The sequence below is a fragment of the Theropithecus gelada genome, chromosome 12 (genome assembly GCF_003255815.1).
Source record: "Theropithecus gelada isolate Dixy chromosome 12, Tgel_1.0, whole genome shotgun sequence".
NCBI lineage: Eukaryota > Metazoa > Chordata > Mammalia > Primates > Cercopithecidae > Theropithecus > Theropithecus gelada.
This window is the reverse complement of record NC_037680.1, coordinates 63,204,285-63,232,007: the sequence shown is the minus strand read 5'-3', so window position 1 is coordinate 63,232,007 and position 27,723 is coordinate 63,204,285. Positions and strand designations below refer to the sequence as shown.

General features: G+C 38.4%; 1 protein-coding gene across 1 annotated transcript in view; it reads right to left on the bottom strand.

The window, feature by feature from the left end:
* Nucleotides 1–19,829, bottom strand: part of FAM171B (family with sequence similarity 171 member B) — a 72,965-nt gene extending 53,136 nt beyond the window's left edge. Inside the window, exon 1 of the mRNA XM_025404087.1 lies at nucleotides 19,407–19,829. Within this exon, the coding sequence (XP_025259872.1) occupies nucleotides 19,407–19,632 (226 nt within the window). The 5' untranslated portion in view covers nucleotides 19,633–19,829. The remainder of the gene's footprint in view (nucleotides 1–19,406) is intronic.
* Nucleotides 19,830–27,723: the final 7,894 nt, after the last annotated feature.

The window sequence follows — 27,723 nt, the reverse complement described above, 5'->3', positions numbered from 1 at the left end:
CCTCAGACCACTACCCTCTCACTTCATGCTCTCCAGGGCAGCCGCACAGGCCTTCCTTCAAGACTCAAACTCACCAAGGTCTTTCTTGTCCAACATGAACTGAGGTTGAGCTGGTCAGTTTTTGTTTTTTTAGACGGAGTCTTGCTGTGTCGTCCAGGCTGGAGTGCAGTGGCGCGATCTCGGCTCATGGCAAGCTCCGCCTCCCGGGTTCCCCGGGTTCACGCCTTTGTCCTGCCTCAGCCTCCCGACTAGCTGGTGCTACAGGCGCCCGCCACCACGCCCAGTTAATTTTTTGTATTTTTAGCAGAGACCAGGTTTCACCTTGTTAGCCAGGATGGTCTTGATCTCCTGACCTCGTGATACGCCCGCCTCAGCCTCCCAAAGTGCTGGGATTACAGGCGTGAGCCACCGTGCCCGGCCACCCAGCTTTTTTAAGTGCCAAAAAGCAGTTGATTGATTGCCCTCATTTGTTATGCTATTTGTGAAAATAGAACTTTCATTTGATAATTATTGAAGACTGATTAATTAAATGTACTTGTTTGCAATATAGATTTAGAAACGTGTTTTTATAAGTCAGAGGCCCTTGGGCAGTATTTTGGGGAGAAAAAAAAGGATTCATGTTGGGAAGACAGAATCCAAGGACATTTAAATTAGTACTGTGAAGTGAACAAATAAATGAAAGTGAGAAAAAGGATGTGAGTGGGAGTGAGAAGGCATGAGGTTATCATCACGGACCAAAAAGTAACAAAACTCAGTGCTAATAGGAGACAAAAATAAAGGCAGAAATGGAAAGAAACAAAAGTACGGAACAGGGAAAGAAAGTGACTCTAAAAAATGCCCCAGGTTTAAGAATTGTACTTCAGTATATTAATATGATTGACAGTTCTCCAACTCAAAGCATTTTATGGTATTACTCAAGTCAACATATTCCCATTCATTTTAACACCATCAGCATTTACCCCAAACTCATACATCTTAAATACTTTCTAATAAAAAAGAATGTTGGAATACCTATTATGTGTCTAGCACTGTGAGAGGCATGAGGATACAGCGGAAGAACAAAGAGATACAGTCCATGGAGCTTACTCTCACAAGGAGAAAGACAACTATCCATTAGTCCCATTTAAACATACGTTGGGACATACTAGGGGCACAAAGAAAAAGGTAGAATGAGAGATTATGTTTCATAGCAATGCACTTAATTAAACATTACAAAACTCTAGGAAAATTAGCAAAAAAAGGAAGATAATAACAAGTCAAGTAAATATTAAATTATCCTGAGCATTTTAGAAGCAAATACATAAATAAAAAAAGATACTTAATTCCTTGGATACTTCCCTTAAAATATATATATATATATTCATAACATATTATGAACCAACATGCTTTTATAGAGCACTTACTGAGCACAAGGCATTCTGGGACATAAAATGAGTGAATACAGTACCAATGCCCTAAAGAAATTCATAAGCTCAAGAGAAAGACAAGATAAACACACCAGAAACAATTAGAAACTAATTTAAAAAGACATATTATCAAATATTGACTCACCAAATAGAGATTATAAGTGATACAGTTAGATAAAGATAATCATGGACCAGAAAAGCCTCATGGAGAAAGCACAGCAAGTTGGTTTCTGCTGGAGTTTGGAATATAAAAGAGGTAGGGCAGTGTCAATGAGAGAAAAGTGTCAACAGATTAAAAATTTGCTTGAAGTTAGGGCTTAGTGTAAGAAATAACATATAGTCAGTTAAGACTTTTGCTTTAAAGTTATGGAAATACAACCTGAATTTGCTGAGGCCAAAAAAAAAAAAAAAGAATTTATTAAGTCATGGAATACAAGGAAGGGTTATATAAGCAGGCCAGGGGAAGTTAACTATCCATCCAGATCTTAGGAATGACTGGAACCAGGAACTCCATTTCTGTGTACTGGCTTCATCTCCATTAACAGCCTGGCTGGCTTTCTCCACAGGGTGGGGACTGTGGCAGATGACAATTCCCAGTTTTTACATCTTACCATTTCCATCATCAAATATGGAAGGATGATGGTGGTATAATCAGAATAAAGTTGGGAAGAAGTACCAGACAGCCAATGCTATCTACATTCACCATAAAAGTTACAGCCAAAGAGTAGAGTTGACCAATGGGAAATGACCCCAGGTTGGTGGGAAATAAAGAACAAAATAAATGGAAAGCCTAGAAGAGAGTATGTAGCTAAATTATTACTTTCTTACAACACTTGGACTTACCACAATCTGGTGCACATATATTAGTATAAATAAAGTATGCTATTTGCACAAATAAAACAGGCCAAAGTAAACCTTCTTTTTGACACAGAACAGTCTATAAGATTCATTTATTCATTCATTACTTGAAATTCTATGCTTTTTCATTTTTACATCGCTTATTTAAAAGTTTTTAATAATTGTTTTACCATTACCATTTTTTTAAAAGTATGACTTGCACGCTGAAAATTATCTAGATCTTAAGAAAGGTATCCTGAAGCTTTTAGAGATGAAAACTCCCGGTGTATATAAGTAAGCTTCAATTGGTTCTGCAATTGTGTGTGTGTGTGTGTGTGTGTGTGTGTGTGTGTGTGCATGTGGAAAGATAGTAATAGAGCAAATATGAAATTTTAACAACTGTTGTATCTTGGTGGAGGGCATATGGATTTTCATTACCCAATTTCAATGTTTCAGTATATTTCAAAGTATTCATTATAAACAATTGGAGGCAGATAGAAGCCTCATGGAAACTTCAACTTTATATGACAATAAAATGAAAATTTAGGAAAGACAACAATGTTTCAGCAAGATGCATGCAGCAAGGGTATGGTTTGAGTTACAGGGAAGCAAAAATGAGGAACCCTAACAGATGCAATCATCCAGACAGACGGTGTTGGGGCCTAGACAGGGAAAGTGGCCATAAAAATCAAACAGCAGGGACAAATACTAAAAACACTGTCATTGGACACTCAAAAAGAGGGAAAAGACAGAATCAATGAAGATTCCATGCCCTCCAAGTTGGATGAGTAGAGAAATGGTGGAAATAAATAAGGTCTAAAGAGGAAGCAAATCTGTTGGGTTAAGACAGTATCTTTCGTTAAACAGATTTATACATTGCCTTTTCACAATTCACACTCTGAATGGTGGTGCAAGTGGTATAAACTCCCGCTTAGTCTCTAAAAGCCAAAAAAGACAACACACCACACAAGTACCCTGAGAACACTGGGCTAGAGCCCGAGGGAGAACAGCCATAGTCAGCCCATATGCTTCTCCTCTTAAGCCACCTGTCTCGGCGTCTCAGTTCCCTCAGCCTGGAACAGTTACAGAATTTCAGAGATTTTTAAAAATGCAAAAACTGCATGACAGGTGCTTTATGTGATAAGAACAAACTTCAATTGTATCCACAAAATACATCAATGCATATAGCTTAAAATAAATATATGCCCTTTCTTCTGCTTCGATAATTTCTAGCTAAGTGGCCTCTTGCTATGAGTGCATCTCTAGGCTAACCTGAAAAAAAGAAAATTTCATGAATATTAAAAATTCTTGATCTGTATTAGTTTTCATGAACTTTCCAATTTAACAGAAGCCCAGGCAACTGCTATGTGCAATTATATTTTTTTATAGTCTCAATTTAGATATTGCAACCACAATAATTAACAAAATATATTTTAAATCACTCACTGCCGTGGTGGGGTGTGGAAATGAAATTTGAAGTCACTGAAAGGGAAATAAAAGAAGTTGTTTCATGATGCATTGGGGGAAATGGCCAGCAGGCTGGCACAGGTGGGGAAGAGAGGTTATAGGAGATATCAACACACAACTGGTCTCTGTTGTTGTATTCATGTTGAGGATTGACATGTTCAGAAAACAGCACAATCTGGTCAAGATGGTGACACTCCCATTGTTTTTGTGGCAGGGGAAAGTATTTCTATTATATATCAATGTAAAGGCAAAAAGTACCAATTGCTAGTTCATAGTAGATCCCAATAAATTGACAGAAATGGGGTTTATGTTTGAATTCTGAATTCAGTTTCCTTATTTAAGAAAGGAAGATGCATTACCAGTCTGGTTTCTTCAAGAAATGTGGGTACTATGGAAGACGCTACATTTAGTTTTCTTTTCTAATCCAGAATAAGCCCTAAAAATAGGAAATAAAATGGAAAATTCTAGAGACTACTTGATGAAGTTTGGATGTGTGTCCCCGCCCAAATCTCATGTTGAAATGTAATCCTGTGTTGGAAGTGGGGCCTGGTGGGAGGTGACAGGATCATGGGGGCAGATTTCCCACGAATGGTTTACCACCATGCCCTTGGTGCTGTCCTTTCCATTGTCAGTACTGGCAAGATCTGGTCGCTTAAAAGTGGCACCTCCCACTTTCTCTCGGTCATTCTTCCTCTATGTGAAGCGCCTGCTCTCTCTTTGCCTTCTACCATGACTGGATGCTCCCAGAGGCTTCCTCAGAAGCAGATGCTTCTATGTTTCCTGTACAGCCTGTACAACCATAAGCCAATTAAACCTCCTTTCTTAAAAATTACTAAGTCTCAAGTAGTTATAGCCATGCAAGAATGGCTTAATATACATAGTGTACCTTTTTCCATCCTTTTGCTTTCAGCCTAAGTATATCATGATATTTGAAGTAGCTTCCTTTAGACAACATATTGTTGGGTTATATTTCTTTTGGTTGGTTGGTTTTTGTCCAGTCTTCCAATCTGTAATTTAAGTGCTATATTTGGATCATTGATACTTAATATAATTGTTAATATGTCAGAGCTTAAGTCTGCACTTTATTATTGTCACAGAAAGATAAAATAGATCTTAGACAAAAATTAATTTCCTTTTTCTTCCTTTCTACATAATTTTGAGACTCACTTTAAGTGTGCTTTCTTCTGGGAAACTCAGGCCAAATTACTTTCCCCCAAACCTGTTTCCACAGTAGCCTATACATACTTCAAATATACTCATCACACTATTATGATGTGTGGTCTTCTTATCTATGTCCCAACTGACTGTTCTCTGCAAGCAGTGACAATGTATTTTATTTCTATATATTTGGCACCATGCATGGTGCCTGGCAAATAGACATTCAATGAGTTTTGTTTAAAAAGAAAAAAAATAGTGAAATCAGTCTTGTAGGAATCTTGTATATTCTCACCAACCCCATAGATATACTGGCACATGATGTGTTGAATTTGCATAAATGCCAAATTTTGCTTTTCAAAGCAGGTATTGCTCTTCATCCAAAACCTGTATACTTTGACCACTTCAGTCCTAAGGTCCTACAGTCTTTTCCCCACATAAGATCCTTTTCTTTTCTTTTTTTTTTTTTTTTTGAGAAGGAGTCTGGCTCTGTGGCCCAGGCTGGAGTGCAGTGGCCGGATCTCAGCTCACTGCAAGCTCCGCCTTCCGGGTTTACGCCATTCTCCTGCCTCAGCCTCCCGAGTAGCTGGGAACACAGACGCCCGCCACCTCGCCCGGCTAGTTTTTTGTATTTTTTAGTAGAGACGGGGTTTCACCGTGTTAGCCAGGATGGTCTCGATCTCCTGACCTCGTGATCCGCCCGTCTCGGCCTCCCAAAGTGCTGGGATTACAGGCTTGAGCCACCGCGCCCGGCCGATCCTTTTCTTATATAATCTGGAGAAGCCAGCTCAAGCATGTGAATGAAAGAACATATTCAATTACCCAAATAATCATCTATATGGAGATCTTAATTTATTCATTCAATACATATTTATACAGGGATATAGCCCCAAGCAAAGCAATTATTGCACCTGGCCTGATCTGGCTTCCAAACTAAAGGAAAAGATAAATATGGAAATACGGAACAGATGCCTAGCCACCAATTAATTACAGACCTTTCACAAGTAGGAGGTGCCTCTGAGAGTGCATAACAGACGAACCTAGCTCAGACAGGAAAGTCAATGAAAAACCTTTTTTTAAAAAAAAAACAAAAAAAACAAAAAAAAAAACCAAAAAAGTGGTATTTAAGCTAATATCTGAAGTTTGAATGTAATTATCCAGGTAATTGGGGTGGGGGATGGGCAGTGCCTGTGTTGGATGTGGGTAGTGTTAAAAACCAGAGAAACAACCTGGGTTAAGGCACTGAGGCACAAAACCTGTCACTCCCGAGGTACAGAGAACTGGAGCAGTGATGAAGTGGGAAAGAAGCTGGAGTTGAGACTGCAGTAGTGAATCATGCAAAGCCTTACAGGTCACATTATGATTTTTGACTTGGTTCTCAATGTAACTAATGTGTACTTAAAAATAATCATTATAGTAATCAGCATAGGAGGGCAGGGTAGGGAACAATCCCCAAGGCTTTTCTGGGGAGTCTGGATTTCAGAGCATCAAGAATGGACATAAGGAGGCCGGTTGATGTGCTAATATGAGCTAGTGCTAAGAGTAACCTGAGCTAGAACAGAGGCAGTAAACATGGGGAAAAATTAACAGAGGAGGAATATATTTAGAAAGTAGACTCCTAAATGGATTTGCTGATAGATGAAGAGGAGTGTAGAGCTGGTAGCAAGCACAACACCAACTACTCTCACTGGCTGCTGGAGCACTTCATTGGTTTTTAGTAACCGTAAGGAAGGAAATATTTATTTTGGCTGGCATGGTAGGAAATCAAGAGTCTAGGTTTATTATTAAACTGTGATACCTGTGATATAGCCACATAAAGATATCAAAATAATTGGTAGATATATTCAGGAGTGAGCTCTGGGGAGTCTTAGCATATAGATGATATTTAAAGCAACTGGAGTGGATATGACCACCTGGGGGTGAGGTCGATGAGAAGAGAGTCAGAGAATGTTAAACAGAAAAATAAATTTTGTTCCTACTTTCATGTTTTAGAATGTAAGGATATTTTAATGACATGCATATTATAGTTTCAAATGTGTTATGATTATAATATTAATATATAATTTTCAATATAATATAATTATTAGAGAGCAAATTATTTGAGTTATAGACTTTCTACTATACTATTGATAAGGAGTATTGATAAAGAAGAAAGGGGAGTAAATTGGGCCAAGGTTGTTAGAGCCGTGATGGGCCCATGTACCATCCCTGCATAGCGTCCTGATCTTTAAGCCAGTCCTTATATACAGAAAGCACAATCACCACAACAGGGCTGCGATTTGTCAAGGGGTGTCTATATCTTTTTCACCTTCAGTTCTATGCCCTAGATTGTTCTCTAAAGCTGCAGCTTTCCAAGCTCAACACATGCTATTATTTATCTTTGGAACATCAGAATGTGCTGAGATACAAATTTCTCCTTTTGGATTTCAAAGTGAAAGATAAATTCTGTAAGATAGAGCTAGTCCTCAAAGTACAGAAATTCTCTCTGCCATTCACTCTTCATAGTCTCTTGCGTTTCCAATGTAATCAGTTATTAATGATACCATGAGAAGTGTAAATCAAAAAAAGAAAAATATGGGTTTCACTGAGTTTAGAGATGACATTAATTCCAAAAGCCTGGAACAGCATTGGTGATAAAAACAGCAAGTTAAATTACAGATTTAAATCACTGTAGACTGAAATTACCATTTTGACCCCAAAACAGCTTAGAGACCAAAGATTAATACTTATCTCAGGAGAGAGGAAAAGGTTTAGGTTTTTATAAATGCCTTCTTCGGGAATTACTAACAACCAGGGTAAGCCCTCATCTGCTAAAACTGATTGAGGTTTATAATCAGGCCTGGAGGGATTAGATGACTGGAAAATCATCAGAGCCCATATTAAGATTAACTCAATCTCAGTGACTATCTTTCAGTGGAAGAGCCATGAGCCAAATGCAGAGCTTCTGGATTGACTGCCAACAGATTCTGAACAAAGGGTTTTTTCAGGTATAAGGTATCCCACCTGTTTATTATATAACAAAACCTAGATATGAATCAATTCCAAGGCATGCGATTTATCAGAAGATATTTATTACATATTGGCAGCCATTGCACCAACAGAAGGGAGAAACTAAGGCTGAAAGAAGTGACCGAGATACGTGCATTCTAAGCAATCACGAATCTTTTAAGGGTTTAGAGCCTTCTGGTTGGATTGTTTATACGGCTGTCATGCTTGCTAATTTCACCCATCATATCTGCACAATAACAACAACAAAAAAATCTTCACATGTTAAGAAAACACAATGTTTTTTGAGTCTAAATGTTATTTGAGTTTGAATGTTACCTTTGTTCTCTTATTGAGTCCACTTACAAAGGCTTAATTAACCATGGTAGGTTTTCTGACCCCTTTCAGGGGTCAGAGATGCCTTTGAAAATCTCAAAGCACATTGAACACTCGATAATGGCAGATTGTCTAATTAATTTCAGGGTTCCCAGGAACCCCCTACGCCCTTCTATTGGCTCCCTAGAACCTCTGCGTTGCCATGAGGTAGAAGGCAGGACTTGGACACCCCAAACAGAGAACGAGCTAAAACAGGGACAGGGCAGAAGCAGCTTTCCATAAGACATGCTCACCAGTGTGCCATGGCAACAACCCGGAGTTACCACCCCTTTCCACAGCAATGACCCAATAACCCAAAAGCTACTACCCTTCCCTAGAAATCTCTGCATAAACCATCCTTTAACGTATATGTAGTTAAAAGTAAGTATAAATATGACTACAAAACTGCCCAGAGCTGCTACTCTCTGCCTATGGGGTAGCCCTGTGCTGCAGGAGCAGTCACGAAGTTGTAACACCATAGGAGCCGTAACACTGATGGTTTAATCAAGCTGCTGTCTTCTACTCTACCACTGACTCACCACTGAATTCTTTCCTGGGTGAGGCCAAGAACCTTTGCAGGCTAAGCCCCACTTTGGGGCTTGCCTGTCCTGCATCAATAAAGTATAAAGGAATGAGAGTCCTTTACATATACATGGGGGGAAAAGGATTCACTACTTGGGAGGCCCTTCCTGCTCCACGGACTGTTGACTTGCCTGACTCCCTCCCTCGTCTCTTGAGCCTCCAAAGTCTTCACTTCCAACATCTTTACATCCTACATTTGCCAAGCTTTATCGGTGCATAGACTTCTCTCCTATTTGAAATAGTATACTACGGTACAGAAGCAATTTTAAAATACACATTCTTTTGACTCCTCTGATTCACAAACTTGAAGCAGTTGGTAGTGAAAGTTTTAGGTTATGAACAAGCTCAACCCTTGTCATACTTGCTATGAAGGAAATTAGCAAATTATCCTTAACAGTTTTATCAGACTTTGTAACTGCCAGTGTTACCACAATTTCTTTTAAGGGTGTCTACCTTAAAAGAATGTCTTTTAAGGGTTTCTAGCTCGTGTCTTACACTTTTCAAACACTGCCAGAGCAAAGAACATAAAAGAAGGTCATTTCTACCTCATTCTAGTTCTAAGAGCATATGATTCCAAGAAAGTTTATTATAAAGCATAGATATGAGTAAAATCTGGGAAGGGAATACTTTTGTTTTTTTTAAAAAAAATTATTACATATTTTAATTAATATTAGGCATTGCTTTCTTTATTGTAAATAGCATTAGATCAGATTAGCTGTTTCATACAATACTATAAAAATAATGTTTATAGTCAAAATCTGATTAATATAAAGAAAGTGAAATTTTTAGAAGTATTAAGTCATAGCTTTTCTGCTAAACTTCCAGAATTAAACAGCACAAATATAGTGAAAAATATACTTCAAGAAGTACTTATTTTATGAAGAGAAGTTATTTGTCTTTAAATACAAATACTTTGAAAGTACCAGTTCATTTAAATATAAATAAGTAGATGGGTTTTTTAACTTCAGGTGTACAAACCAAATTAACCATAATCCCTTGCATGACACACCCTTATCACTGATCCATGAATGGTTCATTTTACTTAAATAAATAAAGTCTACTATGCCCATTATTTTGGTGATATTTTTCCCCTTACACAAAAGCATGTTCTTCATCTATTTCATTCTTACAGTAAACGGATATTTTTCTGGTAATCTTTTTTCAGTCACCCAGACATTTATAAACAAACCCTACTCATGCAAATGTCAAAGAACATTAGCAGCATGTTTCAAGTTTTAAAGAAACTTAATTCATTTAATTATACTGAGCCATAATTTGACATCTTAATTTTTACCCTTTCCCAAAACACAGGAAAGGAGGCAAGGGTGGAATGAGTCACAAACCCCAGGACATCTGCTGTCTCTAACTCCTGGTTATAGTTAATCCATTAAGAAAAACAAATCACCTGTCTATCCCTCCTGTTTCTGTTTGTGTCATGTTCCTATTATTAAAAAGCAGAGGAATAGGTCAGTGGGAATAAAAGCACGAACACTGGTTTTATTTTATTTCAGAAAGGACAAAGGATATGGAATTTTATAATGTCTTTGGTGCCCAGGGTCCTCACAGCATGAGCTATGAGTTGAAGCTGAACATTTCTACCAGTTGACTGGTCAACTGCTTACGTAAAGACCAGCTAGCATTTGGATCCCCACATACGAATTGCTGTTGGTTCAGCCAAGTAAATGTTCTACATCTCAGCAGAGCCAACAAGTGAATTAAAAATATGTAATTTGGCTGGGCACAGTGGCTCACGCCTGTAATCCCAGCTACTTGGGAGGCTGAGACACGATAATCGCTTGAACCCAGGAGGCGGAGGTTGCAGTGAGCTGAGACTGCACCACTGCACTCCAGCCTGGGGGACAGAGTGAGATCCTGTGTCTATATATATATAATTTATAAATGATATTTCTTTACTGAACAGGAACAAAACTGAACTAAGTACAAGAAGTGATTATACTGGCAAATGAAATATTAACTTAAATGTGATATTATTCCCTAAATTGTTATGATATAGAAATCTGCTTGAGGAAAAAAAAAAAGCATATTAAATAGAAATTGAAATGTCACATATAAATGAAATTAATTTTAAATCTTACTTTCTGTGTAAGATATAGAACCTTAATGTGGAGAACTTTGGCATTATCAGCTCAAGGTTTGAAGAGTAATACATGACTGAGGCATGCTATAATTCTGGTTCACTAGGTCCCTGAGGCATATTTGACACATTAATAATGATGGAAAGTGATTACCATTTCCCTGACACTCGCTGCCCTACATGAAATGGCACTCTCAATCACTCACTCATTTTAGGCCCAAATAAACTGGCCTTATATTCACAGGCATTATTAACAAGAATGTAAAAATACAGCCTAGTCATTGTGACACGAACAATCATAAAAGAAAAAAAAATTAAATGGCACAGAATCTGATATGTCTTGGACATGTGCATTGTGCTGATGCAAAAGGCCAATTAAAGAGGCATCTCCAAACAGAATCTTCAAAGCAAACAGAGCTATTTTCTTACGCTTACACAGTTATATAGCAATTAATATTTTGGTCAACAGACTACATATATGACAGTGGTGGTCCCATAAGAGTATAATACCATTTTTACTTTGCCTTTTCTATGTTTAGATACACAAGTACTTAAAATTGTGTTACAAGTGCCTACAGTATTCAGTAGAGTCACATGCTGTACAGATTTGTTGCCTAGGAGTGACAGGCTATAACATATAGTCTAGGTGTGTAGTCGGCTATACCATTTAGGTTTGTGTAAGTACACCCTATGATGTTCACAGAATGACAGTCACCTAATGACGCATATTTCAGAAAATGTCCTTGTTGTTCAATAATGCAGGACTGCATTTTACTACCACACATATCTTTCATGGTTTTAGACTCTTCCAGATAAGTATTTCAAAGCAAACTTTACCAACAGCAAATGGAAAATAGTGTATCCATTTCCTAGCTAAGGCAACTTGGACAAAAGGAAATGAAGAAACATTACACTAAGTAAATGAATGACAACAATACCAGAGCTAACCTAGTCAGACAGACATTGAAAGAGAATCAAGTTCAATATTTATATACTTGGGGGAAGAGCTTTATTACAGAAAAATAATTGGTACAGTTTCTACTTACTCACATTAAGAACACTATAAAGCTGCTACTAAAACAAACTGGACTCAAATTCAACACAATAACATATGTGTTATCAACACCAAGAAATAACTCCTTTTGGTATTAAAATCCTGGAAAGAAATCATAATTACCCCATCTGGGAATATGGCCTTTGAGGCATGATTACTTGGTTATTTTGAATTCCACTTTTCCTGTTGATTTTTCAAATTCCTTGAAAAGAAAAAAGTAAGTAAATAAGTGCTTTCATGGATGGGAGATTTAAGTGGCTACCAAGGGCAGGAGAAAATGGTGAGATGTAGGACAAAAAGTACAAAGTAGCAGATATGTAAGATGAGTAAGTCTAAAGACCTAAGGTACAGCATGAAGACTATAGTTAGAATACTGTACTGTATACTGGAAATTTGGTGAGAGTAGGTTTTGGTGTTGTTATCACACCAAAAAAGGTAACTATGTGAGAGGATGGATATGTTAATTTGCTTGACTATAGTAATTATTTCACTATGTATAAGCCTATTAAAATATCCTGTTGTTATAATATATACAATTAAAAAATAAAGTTAGCCAGGTACAGTAGCTCACATCTGTAATCCCAGCATTTTGGGAGGCTGAGGTGGGCAGATCACCTGAGGTCAGGAGTTCAAGAACAGCTTGGTCAACATGGCGAAACCCCGTCTCTACTAAAAAAAAATACAAAAATTAGCCGGGCATGGTGGCAGGCACCTGTAATCCCAGCTACTTAAGAGGTTAAGGCAGGAGAATCACTTGAACCTGGGAGGCGGAGGTTGCAGTGCATCTGAGATTGCACCACTACACTCCAGTCTGGGCAACAGAGCAAGAGTCTGTATTTAAAAAAAAAAAAAAAAAAAGTTAAAAAGAAGTTTAAATTATTTTAAGAAAAAGCATACAGTAATACTATACAATACATTTCATTATTTTTAAAGTAACCATCTTAAGAGAGGTAAGTTCCACCTACATAGAATATTGGGGAACAAAAACATTTTTCGCTTCAAAAGTATATCAGTTGGCCAAGCAATTCCACTCCTAGGCATTTATCCAACAGATATGAAAACATGTACACACAAAGATTTGTATAAGAATGTAGCAGCTTCATTCAGAATAGCTAAAACTGGAAACAACCCAAATACCCATCAACAGAAAAATCAATAAACTGATCTGTGGTAATTCATACAATGGAATACTATTCAGCAATAAAAAGGAATAAACTACTAAATGTGCTACAAAATGAATAAAATCTATGGAAATTATACTAAGCTAAAGAAGCTGGACACATGCTATTTGATTCCATTTTGTGAAGTTCTATAAAATGCAAAATGATGTGTATGATGAAATGCAAAATTGTGTATGATGAAAACAAAATCAACACAGCAGACATCGCCAGGTGAGGGACAGGAATTCCCTAGGAAGGGGCTATGAGGAAACTTTCTAAGGTGATATAAACATCTATATCTCAATAGGGTGATGTTTACATGGGTATATCTATTTGTCAAGAGTGTACAGTAAAATATGTACAATTCATATATGTACATTTTACCTCTAAAAGGACCTATTAAGAAAAAAAAATAAACCCAGTCCATACTACCCAACGCAGTTTACAGATTCAATGGAATCTCTATCAAAATACCAATGGCATACTTCACAGAAATAGAAAAAAAAAAAAAAAAAAAAAAACCCTAAAATTTATGTGGAACTACAAAAAGCTCCAAATAGCCAAAGCCATCCTGAGCTTTAAAAAAAAAAAAAAAACTGGAAAACTCACATTGCCGGACTTGAAATTATACTGCAGAGCCATAGTAACCAAAACAGCATTGTAACTGGCATAAAAACAGACACAGAGACCAATGGAACAGAATAGAGAACCCAAAAATAAATCTATTCATCCACGGTGAACTCATTTTCAACCAAGTTGCCAAGAACATACATTAGTGAAAGGACAGTCTATTCGATAAATAGTGGTGGGAAAACTGGATATCCTTATGCAGAAGAATAAAACTAGACCCCTATCCCTCACCATATACAAAAATCAAACCAAAATGGATTAAAGATTTAAATCTAAGACCCCAAACTACGAAGCTACCACAAAAAAACACTGGGGAAATTTTCCAGGACATTGGTCTGCACCAAGATTTATTGAGTAATACCCTACAAGCACAGGCAACCAAAGCAAAAATGGATAAATGAGATCACATCAAAAGCGTCTGCAGAGCAAAGGAAACAATTAACAAAGTGAAGAGATAACCCATAGAATGGGAGAAAATATCTGCCAACTATCCATCTGACAAAGGATTCATAACCAGAATATATAAGGAACTCAAACAATTCAATATGCAAAAAATCCAATAATCCTATTTAAAATTAGGCAAAAGATGTACATAGACATTTCCCAAAAGAAAACATACAAATGGCAAACAGGTATATGAAAAGGTGCTCAACACCACTGATCATCAGAGAAATGCAAATCAAAACTACAATGATAGCTCATCTCATCCCAGTTAAAATGGCTTTTATCCAAAGACAGGCAATAAGAAATGCCGATGAGGATGTGGAGAAAAAGAAACCCTTGTACACCACTGGTGGGAATGTAAATTAGTACAACCACTATAGAAAATAGTAGGAGGTTCCTCAAAAAATTAAAAATAGAGGTACCATATGATCCAGCAATACCGCTGTTAGGTATATACCCCAAAGACAGCAAATCAGTATATTGAAGAGATATCTGTACTGCCATGTTTATTGCAGCACTATTCACAATCGCTAAGATTTGGAAGCAACCTAAGTGTCCATTAACAGATAATGGGTAAAGAAAATGTGATACATATACACAATGGAGTACTATTCAACCATTAAAAAGGATCAGATCCTCTCATTTGCAGCAACATGAATGGAACAGGAGAACATTAAGTGAAATAAGCCAGGCACAGACCAACTTTGCATAGTCTTACTCATTTGTGGGAACTAAAATGTAAAACCATTAAACTCATGGAGATAGAGATTAGAATGATGGTTATCAGAGGCTGGGAAGGGTATTGGGAGGGGAGAAAAAGTGGGGATGGTTAATGAGTATAAAAATATAGTCAGAATGAATAAGATCTACTACTTGATAGCACAACAGGGTAACTGTAGTAAACAATAACTTATTGTATATTTTAACATAACTGAAAGTGTAATTGGAATGTTTACAACAAAAATGATAAATGTTTGAGGTGATAAACACCTCATTTACCCTGATGTCATAATTATTCATTTTATGCCTGTATCAAAATATCTCATGTAGCCCATAAGTATATACACCTACTATGTTCCCATAAAAATTAAAAATTAAAAACAAATCCCACATAGTGGAAACAGGTAGAAGTATGGGTGAAAAAACAATGGCAGAATTTTGACTACTGTTAAAGTTGGGTGACAGGTATAGGCTTTTATTACACTATCCTGTTTGCTTTCTATATATTTAACATCTTGCAAAATAAAAAATTTAAAAATAGATATCACTGAAATATGCAATCAAAAATTATCATACCATGAAAATATGCCTCTCAAGAAGCTTTCTCTGTACCGAAAAGACATTTCTATAATCCCTAGAGATCCCCTGTGTCTCTGCTTCACATGGAGAATTTTAAACGGAGCTCATTATTTTTCCCCAGCTCCTCTCGCCCTCAACCCCAGCATGCCTCCCATCTAATGGGCTATCAGAATGAGTATAATACGGTTGTACCAACTACCACTAGCCCCCAAATTAATTCTTCTCAGCACCCTCAAATATTTATTTCTAACAAATACGAGTACAGATGGAGAAATAAGAGCTGTTGTATACACTGGAGAAAACAATTGATTTGATGGATACCAACCTTAGTCTTTATTTTCACTGCTCTCTGAAGACGGTGTTTTTGTAAGTTAATGAGAAAATGGAAATGTACTTTTATTTGCTGATTTTAAAAAAATTTTTCACATTTAAGTTTTTTTGTTTCATCTTGCTTTCTTGTTTCTCAGAAATATAAAGAGGCATAAATTTTTAAAATAATAAAATCCAGAGAATACTAAGCAAGGGCAATGGTGAATTTCTCTACTATGGACAGATAAGGCTTAGTCATATATCAGTCATTTAATGTGTCATATTCATTTTCTAAATTTTGCCTGAGAAAAGTCCTACAGTTTTTCAAATGGTACGTCCAAAGAATCAGAAGCATCATACAGAGGTAAAGAATGAACTCAAGCTCAATCACAGCTATTTAAAGGTATATAATATGTTAAAATCCTCCTGGGTCATAAGAGGATTAAGTATACTCAGGTAAAGAATTATGGTTCATGCTTGTAAACCCAACATTTTGGGAGGCTGAGGTGGGAGGATTGCTTGAGCCCAGAGTTCCAGAGTGTGAGACTAGCCTGGGCAAAAAAGCAGGACCCTATCTCTACAAAAAATAAAAAAATTAAAAATTAGCTGGGCACAGTGGCATGAACCTGTAGTTCAGCTATTCAGGAGGCTGTGCCCAGGAGGTTGAGACTGAGTTGAGCCACGATCACGCCACTGCACTCAACCGTGTCTCAGAAAAAAACCCCGAAAATTCTTGATAGAACCTAATAAGTAGGCCCAAGTACTGGTATCAATCAGTTTTCTGTAGTCGGCATAAGATAAACACTGATATTAACTAAAATTAAAGATCCAAAATTTATATACTTTACAACTTCTACTTACAAATTTTACTACATAACATTTATTTTTATAAATCCCCTGCTAAACTCCAATGGAGAGTTTCTCCAATGAAGAAGAATACTGAGAAAGTGAATTCATTCATTCATTCATCCATTCAACAAATGGTTGAATGTCTATGGGTACAAACCAGGTGCTCTTCGAGATATTAGAAATAGAGCAGTGAACAAAACAAAGTCCACGCTTTCACAGAGCTTATGTTCTATCAAGGGAAAACAGGCTTATTAGAACAGCTGAGAAGAATGAGTACCATGGAGGAGAATGAATCCCGGTAAGAGCAAAAAGGATGCACAGATTACTATTTTAAACACCTGGTCAGGAAAAGGTCTCTCAGTTACTGAGACACTTGAGCAAATCTGAAAAATGTGAAGTTCCAGAATTCCAGGCAGAGAAAATGGCAAGCGCAAAGGCCAAACACTTGGGTCCACTTGCAAGCTAAAGAAAATAGAACTAGTGTGGCTACAGTGGAGTGAGTTAGGGTAAGGGCTAAAGGAGACGGGAGAAAAGGAGGATACAAAGGATCTAGACATTGGTAGGAGATGGGAGAAAAGGAGGATACAAAGGATCTAGACATTGGTAGGAGATGGGAGAAAGGGAGGATACAAAGGATCTAGACATTGGTAGGCCATTTTCACGATCTGGGCATCTAGTATGAGAGAGATGGGAAGCCATTGGAGGACTGTGAGCAGAAATTATCCTATTTAATTTTTTTTTTTTTTTAAGATCCCTAGCTGTGTGAGGAGAACAGACAGTAGGGAAACAAAGGTTGAAATAGGAAGACCAGTTCAATGGAGAGATCACAATGCATTCAAAGGAATATGTTAACTTCATTTGTCTATAAGCTGTGTTGCATTATAAGACTCAATATTCCAGTAACTAAAACAGCAGTCAATTGAATTGCTCCCTTGTTTGCCACTGGCTTGGGTAATTAGAGTTTTTGAGGAAGAAGAATCATTATAAGTTACTTTTCAGGTTCTAGTTTGATCTATTGAATAGTGTGGTTCCTTTATTCAATCTAATAAGTAAATAAAACAAAAACTGCTACTTTCCCAGACAATCATCTTTTTCAGAATATTCCCTCACAAATATCAGAAAGCAAACATTTTAATTTGCATGCTTGATTCAGGTTTCATATTATTGCAGTTATTCATAACCCTAATCACAACATGTATGTATTACAGTAGTCAAAACTCATTTAATATTCCTGAAAGGTACATTGAAATAAAAATATACTGCAAACCATAAAACCCACCAACACTCTCCCAGACTTCTGCTTCATAGTGAATTTATGAAATATCTCTATTAATGAGGCCAGTCAATCTGATATATCCAATTTCCTTAAGTTCAGCGAACGGCATGTCTAACAGTAGCCTCACCCAAACCACGTTATCACTTTCAGTTATTAAAAGCTGGGTAGGAAAACCACCATACACTATACCTTTCAAGACTTTTAGCCACACTTGAGTGTTACTAATTGGTTTCAGAGGGTGTCAGAAACACATGCTTTCCTGCACACTTTGGTGATTTCATCCTATGCTCAGAGCACTCTGATAAATTAAATCATCCTGGCTGTGTCATGAATCGCAGCTGGCATGCCTGTGTACTGCTTTTTGATGATGAGCAAGCAATACAAAACGTGATGCTGATTCCACTCTTTAAAATCTCATTTTCAGCACTCATATAGTGTTACCAGGCAGGATTTTAAAACAAAAACAAACGTCATAATAAAATTCACTTTGGTTTCACAAAATCTAAGCCCTCGTGCCAGAAAATTGGAGGCTTTTTTTCTTTCCAAATAGCAGACAGAATCTACAGCCAGGAAGCGAAGTGGGTTGGGGGGTAGGGAGATGCAATATACATGGATAATCCAGCTATTTGCTTACCGATGGAGCTGTAATGGGGGTAGAGGGAGAAACTGCAGAACTGTTACAGCCACCTATACCACAGCCGTATTTCTGCACTTTCATTGAACAGTGTCAAGAATCTGCCTCATTTAAGTTCTACTGACAAGTAAGGAGATTTCCCTCTCCAGGGATAGGCTTTTGCTGTACTAATACCACTCCAGACTTCACCATATGTATCCCCCTCTCCTTTTCCCTTTCCTTCAATTACAAACTCCTATTTTGTTTTGCTTCATCTTACTGTACTAAAAGCATTCTTTGCAATAAGATGAACCCTTAAACCCTTCCTGGGGTAAGGAGAAAGAGAAATAAATAATAAAAAAATCAAGATTTCTCTCTTCATGGCTAAATTTAAATATAGCAGGCATGGAGAAATGGTGAAAAGGGATGTGTGGGTGTCCATGGCAAGATTTCTCAGTCTCTAGGAGAGAAAAGGATAGAGAACAAAATGCTTAAGGGATTTAAGAACCGTGTGTGTGTGTGTGTGTGTGTGTGTGTGTGTGCAGTCATTCCCACGGCGGAGGGTAGAATTCAGGCAGAAGGGAGAGAAAAGAAAATCAATCCAGGCAGTCACCCACCCCCAGCCTTCCCGACCCCTCTCCAACCCACTGCAGTGCTCTGAGCTGCCCAGAAAGCTCATTACCCGAAGAGCAGATTCCCTACACCAGATCAAGGGACCAAAGGCTGTGTCGCCAGTCTGGGGCGAGAGATCGGGAGGGATGGTGACAGGAACGAGGATGGGAATGGCTAGGGAAGGGGCGAAGAAGCCGGCGAGGCCCTAAGAGATCTCCGGCCAAGACTGAAACGCCGGGCTGGGCAGCCAGGACCTACCTGGAACCGTCAAGGTGGACGTCGCCCCAGGCACCTCTGGCCTCTCCTCCTCAGCCTCCTCCAGCTGCTTTTGCTGTTGCTGCTGCTGCTGCTGCTGTTGAATGAGGCTGAGGTCGGAGCGGCTGAGTTCCGCTCGGGCGGCCGCGGGGACCAGCCGCGCCTTCAGCAGCACCGCTGCCAGGCCGAGAAGCAGGGTGCAAGGGACACGCCGGCAGAGCCTCGCCATGGCCGAGAGCCAGAGGGCCGCGGCGGCATATTGCGGGGCTCCGGGCAGCGGCGGGCGCCAGGGCTGCGGGCTCCCGGCAGCGCCCGCTCGCTCGCTCCCCCTCGCGCAGTCTGCCAAGCACTCCCTCACCGGGAGGAGGAAGAGGCCCGGGAGGCGGAGGGGGCGGAGGAGGAGGGAAGGGGAGTTTGCATCCTTGCGCATGTGACGCGCGGGGAGGGGCGAGCCCAGGCCCGCGGCCCCGCGCCCCGCAGCCACCTGGGGCCGGGCTGCTCCGAGAAGACGCGAAAGCTGGGGCTGCAGCCCGGGTGGAGGGCCCTAGGGGAAACAGAAAGGGGAGGCCTTCTGGGAGCTGGTAGACGCTCACAGTCTCCACTTCCCGCTGAGGCACGGGGAAGATTTGCAGAGAGTGGAATAAAATTCCCTCCACCTGAGCCCAAAGTAGCAGAGAAGGTGGTATATTGATTACTCCCATCCAGCACATAACGTGGCACCAACGGATCAAAAGGCCAGGATCTCAACCAAATAGGCTTTGCTGCATCACCGCCATCACTGGTTAGCTAGAAGTTAAACTGCAGCGCGCCAGATTTTGACTAAACTTCTTTTCTCTACCCTAGTGGGAATTTCTTTCCATATCATAAAATATTCTTAATTACATTTTGTCTAATTCTAGCCTACCCTTTTCATTTGTTCAAAAAAAAAAAAAATCTTACTAAATACTAGTTGCTTACCATGTGCCAGCATTTCCTCAGGTATTTGGAATAAGTAAAATACAATCCCTGCATTCCAGGAGCTCATCATCTATTAGGGGAGAGGAACACAGAAACAAATTAGAACCCAATGTGGTGCTACAAACAGAAAAGCATTACAAGTCCAGAGGTCTTAGAATTGGAAGAAAATGTCTCGTGTATGTAGGGGCTATGAAACACCAGGGGAGGTAGAATATAAAAAAGAGTAAGACTTCCACACGGGAGAAATCAGGAATGTGGAAGTGTGTGTGTGTGTGTGTGAAACCCAGAGGTGTGTAAGCACAGTGGGCTTGGAAAAGTGTGAACAATTATTCTAATGGAAGAATGACAGTGTTTTAGATTGAAGAGCAGAGTGGAGACCAGGTCATTAAAAAATAATAGTAATAACAAGGATTTCTGTAGTACTTACTGCGTGCTTAAGGACTTAACATTTGTTAACCTCTGGAATAAACTTAGATGCTGTATACAGAAATTGAAATTTACACTGTAGATGATAATGAAAGAAATTAATCAGGGAAGAAACTTGCTACCAGTTGTGCATTTTAGAAGAATCACTTTGCTCTCAGTATGGCAGATGGATTAAAGGGGGATAAATTGGAAGAGAAGATGCCAGTTTAGAGGTGTTTGCCAAAACCCATGAGGAGATGCCAAAGGTAATTGAAACTGAAAAGGAAAAGAGTAGGAGACACAGTATATAAGACTACAATAAACAGATATGGTTAATTGGGAAGAGGAGGAGATGTGCCTAGTGTGAACACCTAAATTGACAAATTGAGATCTTAAGTGGCTGCTTATGACCTTATCAACGTTAACTGGCCTAGAGTAATGAGCCCTGGCTTGTTCAGTTGTGGTCTCTTTGTATTTCGAGTACCTGTGGGACATCTCATAGTGCAATATAAATGTCATCTGCTGTGACATCACCCCATTTACCATGGTCGTTCATTGTCCTTTTCCACCCTCATCATTCTTACCTTGTCCCTCCCAGTGTTTTCAATATGCTGGAAAACAACAAACTTCTCAGTACTGGAAAAGTATTTTTTGGTTAAGCAGATGAAAATAGTGTATATATAACTAATGGTTTAGATATTTTGTCCCTTCCAAATTTCATATTGAAATGTGACCTCCAATGGTGGAGGTGGGGCCTAGTGGGAGGTCTTTGGTTCATAGGAGAGAATTCCTCATGAATGGCTTGTTGTGCTCCTCATGGTAATGACTGAGTTCCTGCTCTGAGCTCACAAGGGATCTGGTTGTTTAAAAGTGTGGCAACTCCCTTCTCTCTCTCGCTTGCTCCCTCTCCTATCATGTGACACTCTGGCTCCCTTTCACCATCCACCATGATTGTAAGCTTCCTAAGGTCTCACCAGAGCAGGTGCCGGCACCACAGTTCCATCGTACAGCCAGCAGAACTGACCCAAAGTAAACCGCTTTTCTTTATGTCACTGGGCTGACATAAAGAAAATGGACTGACACAATAACCATAAATAAAATAACAATAGGCATTTTGCATATATTATCTCATTATATCTTCAGATCATCTCTACAAATTAGCTCTCATTATCCTATTTAGCAAATGGAAACACCGGAGATCAGAGAGGCTCCGTGTCTTGCCAGAGGCTACATTTACAGTATGTGACTTTACCTTTCTGCACCGTTTGAGACTTCTGCTGTGAGTTTGTATTGCTTTTTTAGTGATTTTTAAACAAAAATATGGTATGTGGACCACATAATTTTGGGGAAAATAGACACTAAAGTGAGGCCACTAACACTAAGCATCATTTTCCATCAGGACTTTCTTTCCCTGGTCTGTGTGAGGCAGGAGCCCTTGGGGGAGGGGCTCCAGAGCTGAAGGCAGCAAGCTTCCATTAGTCTCATCAAGCTGTTTTTATTGCAATCTCTTCCAAGTTACCTCTGCTCCTGGAGAGAAGAAAGGAGAAAATGGAAATGGCTCCAAAAACCTGACTGGTGGATGAGAAGGAAAGGAATGCTGCCAGGATTTCTGTCATCCTGCCTTGGGGTAGCCAAGTTATTTTTAATATAGTAGAAGCAGATCTTCTGGAGGCAAAGCCAGTGGGTCATGGACCCCAGTAGAGGGTGGACCTCAACTCTTTCACTACTATGGACTGTTTCAAGAGATAAGTGTTGTCAATCAAGAGTATTTAAATGGTTTTTAAGTGCTTCATTATTTGTGTAGTTTATGCTTAATTTCTGTGCAATATAAAAAGCCATATTATCCGATGCAATTGGGGCTAGTACTTGGCAAATGAAAAACATTAATCAAGAGACCAAAGTCAATACATCCTAAATATATCTTAAACCACCTATTTTACCCGAGATAAATAAATATATATTCGTTCATGAATCTTTTGATGTAGGGCCAAGAATTTTTCTTTGAGTATTCAACCACATCCTAGAGTCGGAAGTCATAAACCACAATTATGATACACCACCATAATTTGCAGGTTTAGTTTAAGTGGAAGTTCTCAAAGACCCTTGCCACACAATCAGAGTGCCAAGTCATTCTATGTTCATTCTATGTTAAGTTGTAAGGAACTCTTACAACTTAAAACAAAATAACAAACAACACAACAATATTTAAAATGGGCCAAGGACTTGAATAGTCATTATTTTCAAAGAAGATATAAAAATGGCCAATAAGCACATGAAAAAATGCTGAACATCAACAGTCATTAGGAAAATGCAAATCAATCACAATGAAATACAACTTTACACTCATTAGGATGGCTATAATTTTTTTTAATGGAAAACACGTGTTGGCAAGGATGTGGAGAAATTGGAACCCTCACACATTGCTGGTGGAAATGTAAACTGGTGCAGCTGCTGTGGAAAACAATTTGGCAGTTCCTCAAAAACTAGACTAAAATTAAGGGTTATATAGCAGGGAAGAAATGGAACTATGTGTTGGAAAATGGGGATTAGGGAAGAATAAGGAAGAGAAGTTGGTCAACAGGAAGCAGGTGGTTGGTTAGGCAATCATGACAAGTAAGAGGTCTGAAATTTCATTGTCCAGATGCCATGATCTGTTACGTTTCAGTTCCTTGATACTCTCTGGGAGGCCTGCTGGTGCTTTCCTGAGAAAGGAACTCAGATAACACAAATGTAAATTTTTCAAGTTTTAAGACTAGTAGGGTCAATTTCTATGTTTATTAAAAATAAACCATAAATATCAGTTCTATGGGACAACTGACCTCGTTTCAGTAGACATAAAAATACCCCCCAAAGATGTACATGAGGTAATTCATAGAAGCTGTGAATATGTTACCTTACACATAGTTGGACTTTAAAATCCAAAGTGCCTTAAAAGGATTTGTCAGCAATGTAAAACTAATTTATCATTCAATACATGATAAAGTAATGAAGTTTATCCAGTGACAAGACTGCATGCAACTAGGAGAGGATAGAGAATTGGTAGGGAGAAGAGCTGGATTTGGAGAATTAAAAGTGAGAAGATGGGATTATTTCTGTATGGTAAATAAACCAGATTCTCAGTTCTGTCATTGAATCACTGCTATACTGCAGCTGCTTTAGGGTTCCCTTGAAAGGCTAGGGCTGTCCATTGGAAATAAGTAAAATTAATTACTAGTATGTCATCTCTGTTTGTTGGGAATCATTAAATACTTGTGGAATGATTGAGAGAAGACCTTTCTGGTTCAGTTTGTGCTGGTAATTTAGCACCACATGGTGGTGAAGTGGTTGGTTCTGGTTTAATAGTCAAGGTGCAAGTCAGAAAGTCAAAATTGGTATTACAAAATAGGAAATTTACTTATTTAATACTTTTTTTCCTTTTTGCTTCCTCACTAAAGTATACTGAAAAATTCAAAATTACTGATTTGTCTCCAGAAGAGGTGATAATATCCCTGAATTTTAAAGATGTTTATGTCACTTATAATCTCAAAAACAACTTTATCTGCATTGTTCAAAGATGAAAAAAAGTATAAGCCACCAGAATTTTCTATGAAAAATTTACCATGTACCATACACAAGATCGAAAATAATTTCTATTACTCTGGTGAAGAGCATAATTCTCCAAATTGAAAACTACTAATAATAATGTAGATCAGTTGACACTTTTTGAATAACTTAGTGGTAACTAATTAATATTCTGAATACAGGATTAACTAAAAAGTAACCCCTAAAGACTCCATTTTAACACCTAATATCTGAGAAAGGAAGTAAAATAACTTTGAGATTAATTACTTTGAAACAAAGTAGGCATTTTTAAATAATGTGAAGGTAAATTACTATGTAATGACCAAAGTCGAAACCTAAATACTACTTTTATTAAAACTGATTATATATTTGTCATGCTTCAGGAAAATGGGGTTGACAAGGAAATGGTATGAAAGGGACCATAGCCAAATAACTTTCTAGGAAAGTCAGAACACTTTAGAGAGTGAATAAAACATTACTTGGAAAAATATTATTGTTGCACCAATTGATATTCAGGCATTGCAACATATTCACTAGATAACAGCAATTCTATTTTATGAGCTATGTTTAGTAATCTAGGTAATGTTGCACAGCAGAAAGCATCCTGGACCAGGAATTTGAATGTGTAAGCATTAGTCCCAATCCTGCTAGTAACTGCCTTGGCCAAGTAATGAATTCTCTGGGCATTGTTAACATTAAGAAGGGGTGGAGTCAAACTTCTAACTTATGACTTTTAGGAGTTTGACCTTGATGTGCCTAAAAGTTGTCCTGTTTAGGGTTCACTGAGCTTCCAGAATTGTAGGTTGCTATTTTTTAAATCAAATTTGGAATTTTTGACTTCAAATAATTTGTCTGCCCCATTCTTTCTCTGAGACTGTTTTCCCACCTAGTTAGGTTGTCCCACGAGTCATTGAGGCTATTAATTATTTTTTCTTTTTTTTCTGCTCTGTGCTTCAGTTTGGATAAATTCTGTTTATCTAAATTCATTGATCTTTTATTCTATGCTACCCCACTCTATTTTGATCCCCCCTCCAATGGATTTCTGATTTCAGATATTACTTTTAATCCTAAAATATTCATTCAAGTGTATTTAATTGGTTTCCCAGTCTTTCCTGAAATGCCCATCTCTTCATCCGTAATATTCATGCTTTCCTATAGACTTTTGAGGATTTTCATCATAGTTATTTAAAGTCATGTCAGCTATGGGTACACAAAGGCATACAGAATGGACCCTGGAGATTCAGAAGTGGGGAGGGTGAGAGGGAGTGAAGGATAGCAAACTACACATTGGGTATGATGTACACTGCTCGGGTGAAGTGTACACTCATATCTCAGACCTTGCCACTATACAATTCATCCATGTAACCAAAAACCACTTGTACACCAAAAGCTATTGAAATAAAAACAAACTGAAAGATAAAATGTTTTTAAATATAAAAATAACAAAATTAAAGTCATGTCTGCTAAATTGTTTGTGGGTCTGTTTCTATTGACTGATTTTTCTCAAAACTCTGGGTTATATTTTCTCACATTTTCCCATTTCTTCCCATTCTTCCCCACCCTCCTCCCCTCCACAACATTGTGAATGATACATTGCAGAGTCTCTAAGTTGTGTCATCTTCCCCTGAAAGTAAGTCTTTACCAGCAGTCAGTTAAATTACAAGTGTATCATAAACTTGGGGAAGCTTGGTTTTATGGTTTGGTAGGGTGGGCCTGTTTTGGCTTTGCCCTTCATCCTAGGGTGAATTAATTAATCTTTGGATGTACTACTTATTCCTAAGGCATAGATCCAATGGGGTTTCAATGGAAAGATAGGTTTTTCCAAGCCCTGTAACTGAGTAAGACTTCAACTTCCATCTCTTGTTTCTCGTGCAGTGGACAGTAGTAGCTGGAATAACTGCCCTGTTCTTTCAGCTCTCCCTCTGTTGTTTTCCTCTGGGCCCCTTATAGCCTCACTCAGTGCTGGGTTCAGCCAAGGATTTGAGGGAAATATTTCCCACCTCCCACGCTGTGGCTGCTTCCTTTCGTGGAATTTTCTCCTCAATTTCTAGCCATAGTGGCAGTCTCATCATTCCAGGAAAGAAAGACAGCTTTCTGTTGTATTCTATCCGCACCATAGGGAGTAACTTCAGGGGAAAGTGTAGCTGCCTTCTTTAACAGTTAAATCCCCTTCAATTTCTGCCTGCTTTCAGTAACTTCAATGTCTTCAAAGGATTGTTTTCCACTGTATTTTGTTCAGAATTTATCATTGTTACCTGACAAAGCTATCCTGCCATTATTGAAATTAGAAACCTCTATTAAACTTTAAATGCCTATGGTTCTGTTCTTGGTCACTAAAATTATTTATAATCTTTTTTTCTAATCAAGCATATCAAAGTATTATGATACCTGTCATCAAGTTGCTTTGTTTACAAGAAAGTTTTTAATTAAAAAAATTTTTTTTTGTAGAGATGGGGGGTCTGTCTTGCCCAGACTGGTCTAGAACTCCTGGCCTCAAGCAAACCTCCTACCTTGGCCTCCCAAAATGTCAAGATTACAGACATGAGCCGCTGTGCCCAGCTGGTTGCCTTGTTTTTAGATCTAGCTTATGTACAAGTAACAGACTGAACAAATGCAAAGGGTATTTGGGGTATAACCTAGCCAAAGAGTGTTTGGTATGGTAAACTCAGCAGGTAATTCTGACCCCTTCATGATTTCGGCAGGCTCTTCATCAGGAGTTACAAACTCAAATTCCTACAATGGCTAGGCAAATGAGTAATGAGAACTTAGTCTCATGAAATAAACAGAAGTCTCTCTAGGATTTATGGTAACCCCCAAATTGCTTTACCATCTTAGTGCAGACCTTGCTCGGTTCCAACGCTGTATCCAAGCAAGAACACAGGCTCCTATCCTCAAGAATACTGCAGCTCTTAGAATTCAGAATATCTGTCTTTGGGGTATTCATAATACATTAATGGTGCCAACTAGTTCATTTATTTTTAAAATACTTTGAGGCCAAACAAAACATCAGGCCACTGTTTTCAACTTGTGATTTTGCTCCTGATCCCAGATACTCCCTGGGATTGTTCTACCTCATCTCTTGATGCTAATTCTGACCCTCCTTCTCCCAATATGTTCTAGATCTGCTTTCCTTCTTTCCTTATCCACATCATTTCATTTAAAATGTATTTTGTCCCTTAATGTATAAAACTGCTCAAGTATTTTCCATCTGGAAAATGAACTTTCCTACTTTTGCTTTCACCTCAAACTACAGCCCTTTCTCTTCCTTTCTAAGCCAAGCCAAGCCTAATGCCTATCCATTGCTTGACCCACTGGAATCTGGGTTTAGTGCTTGACCACGCCACTGAAATGGCTCTCTGTAAGGTCACCAATAACCTACTCTTCTTCATTCATCTTA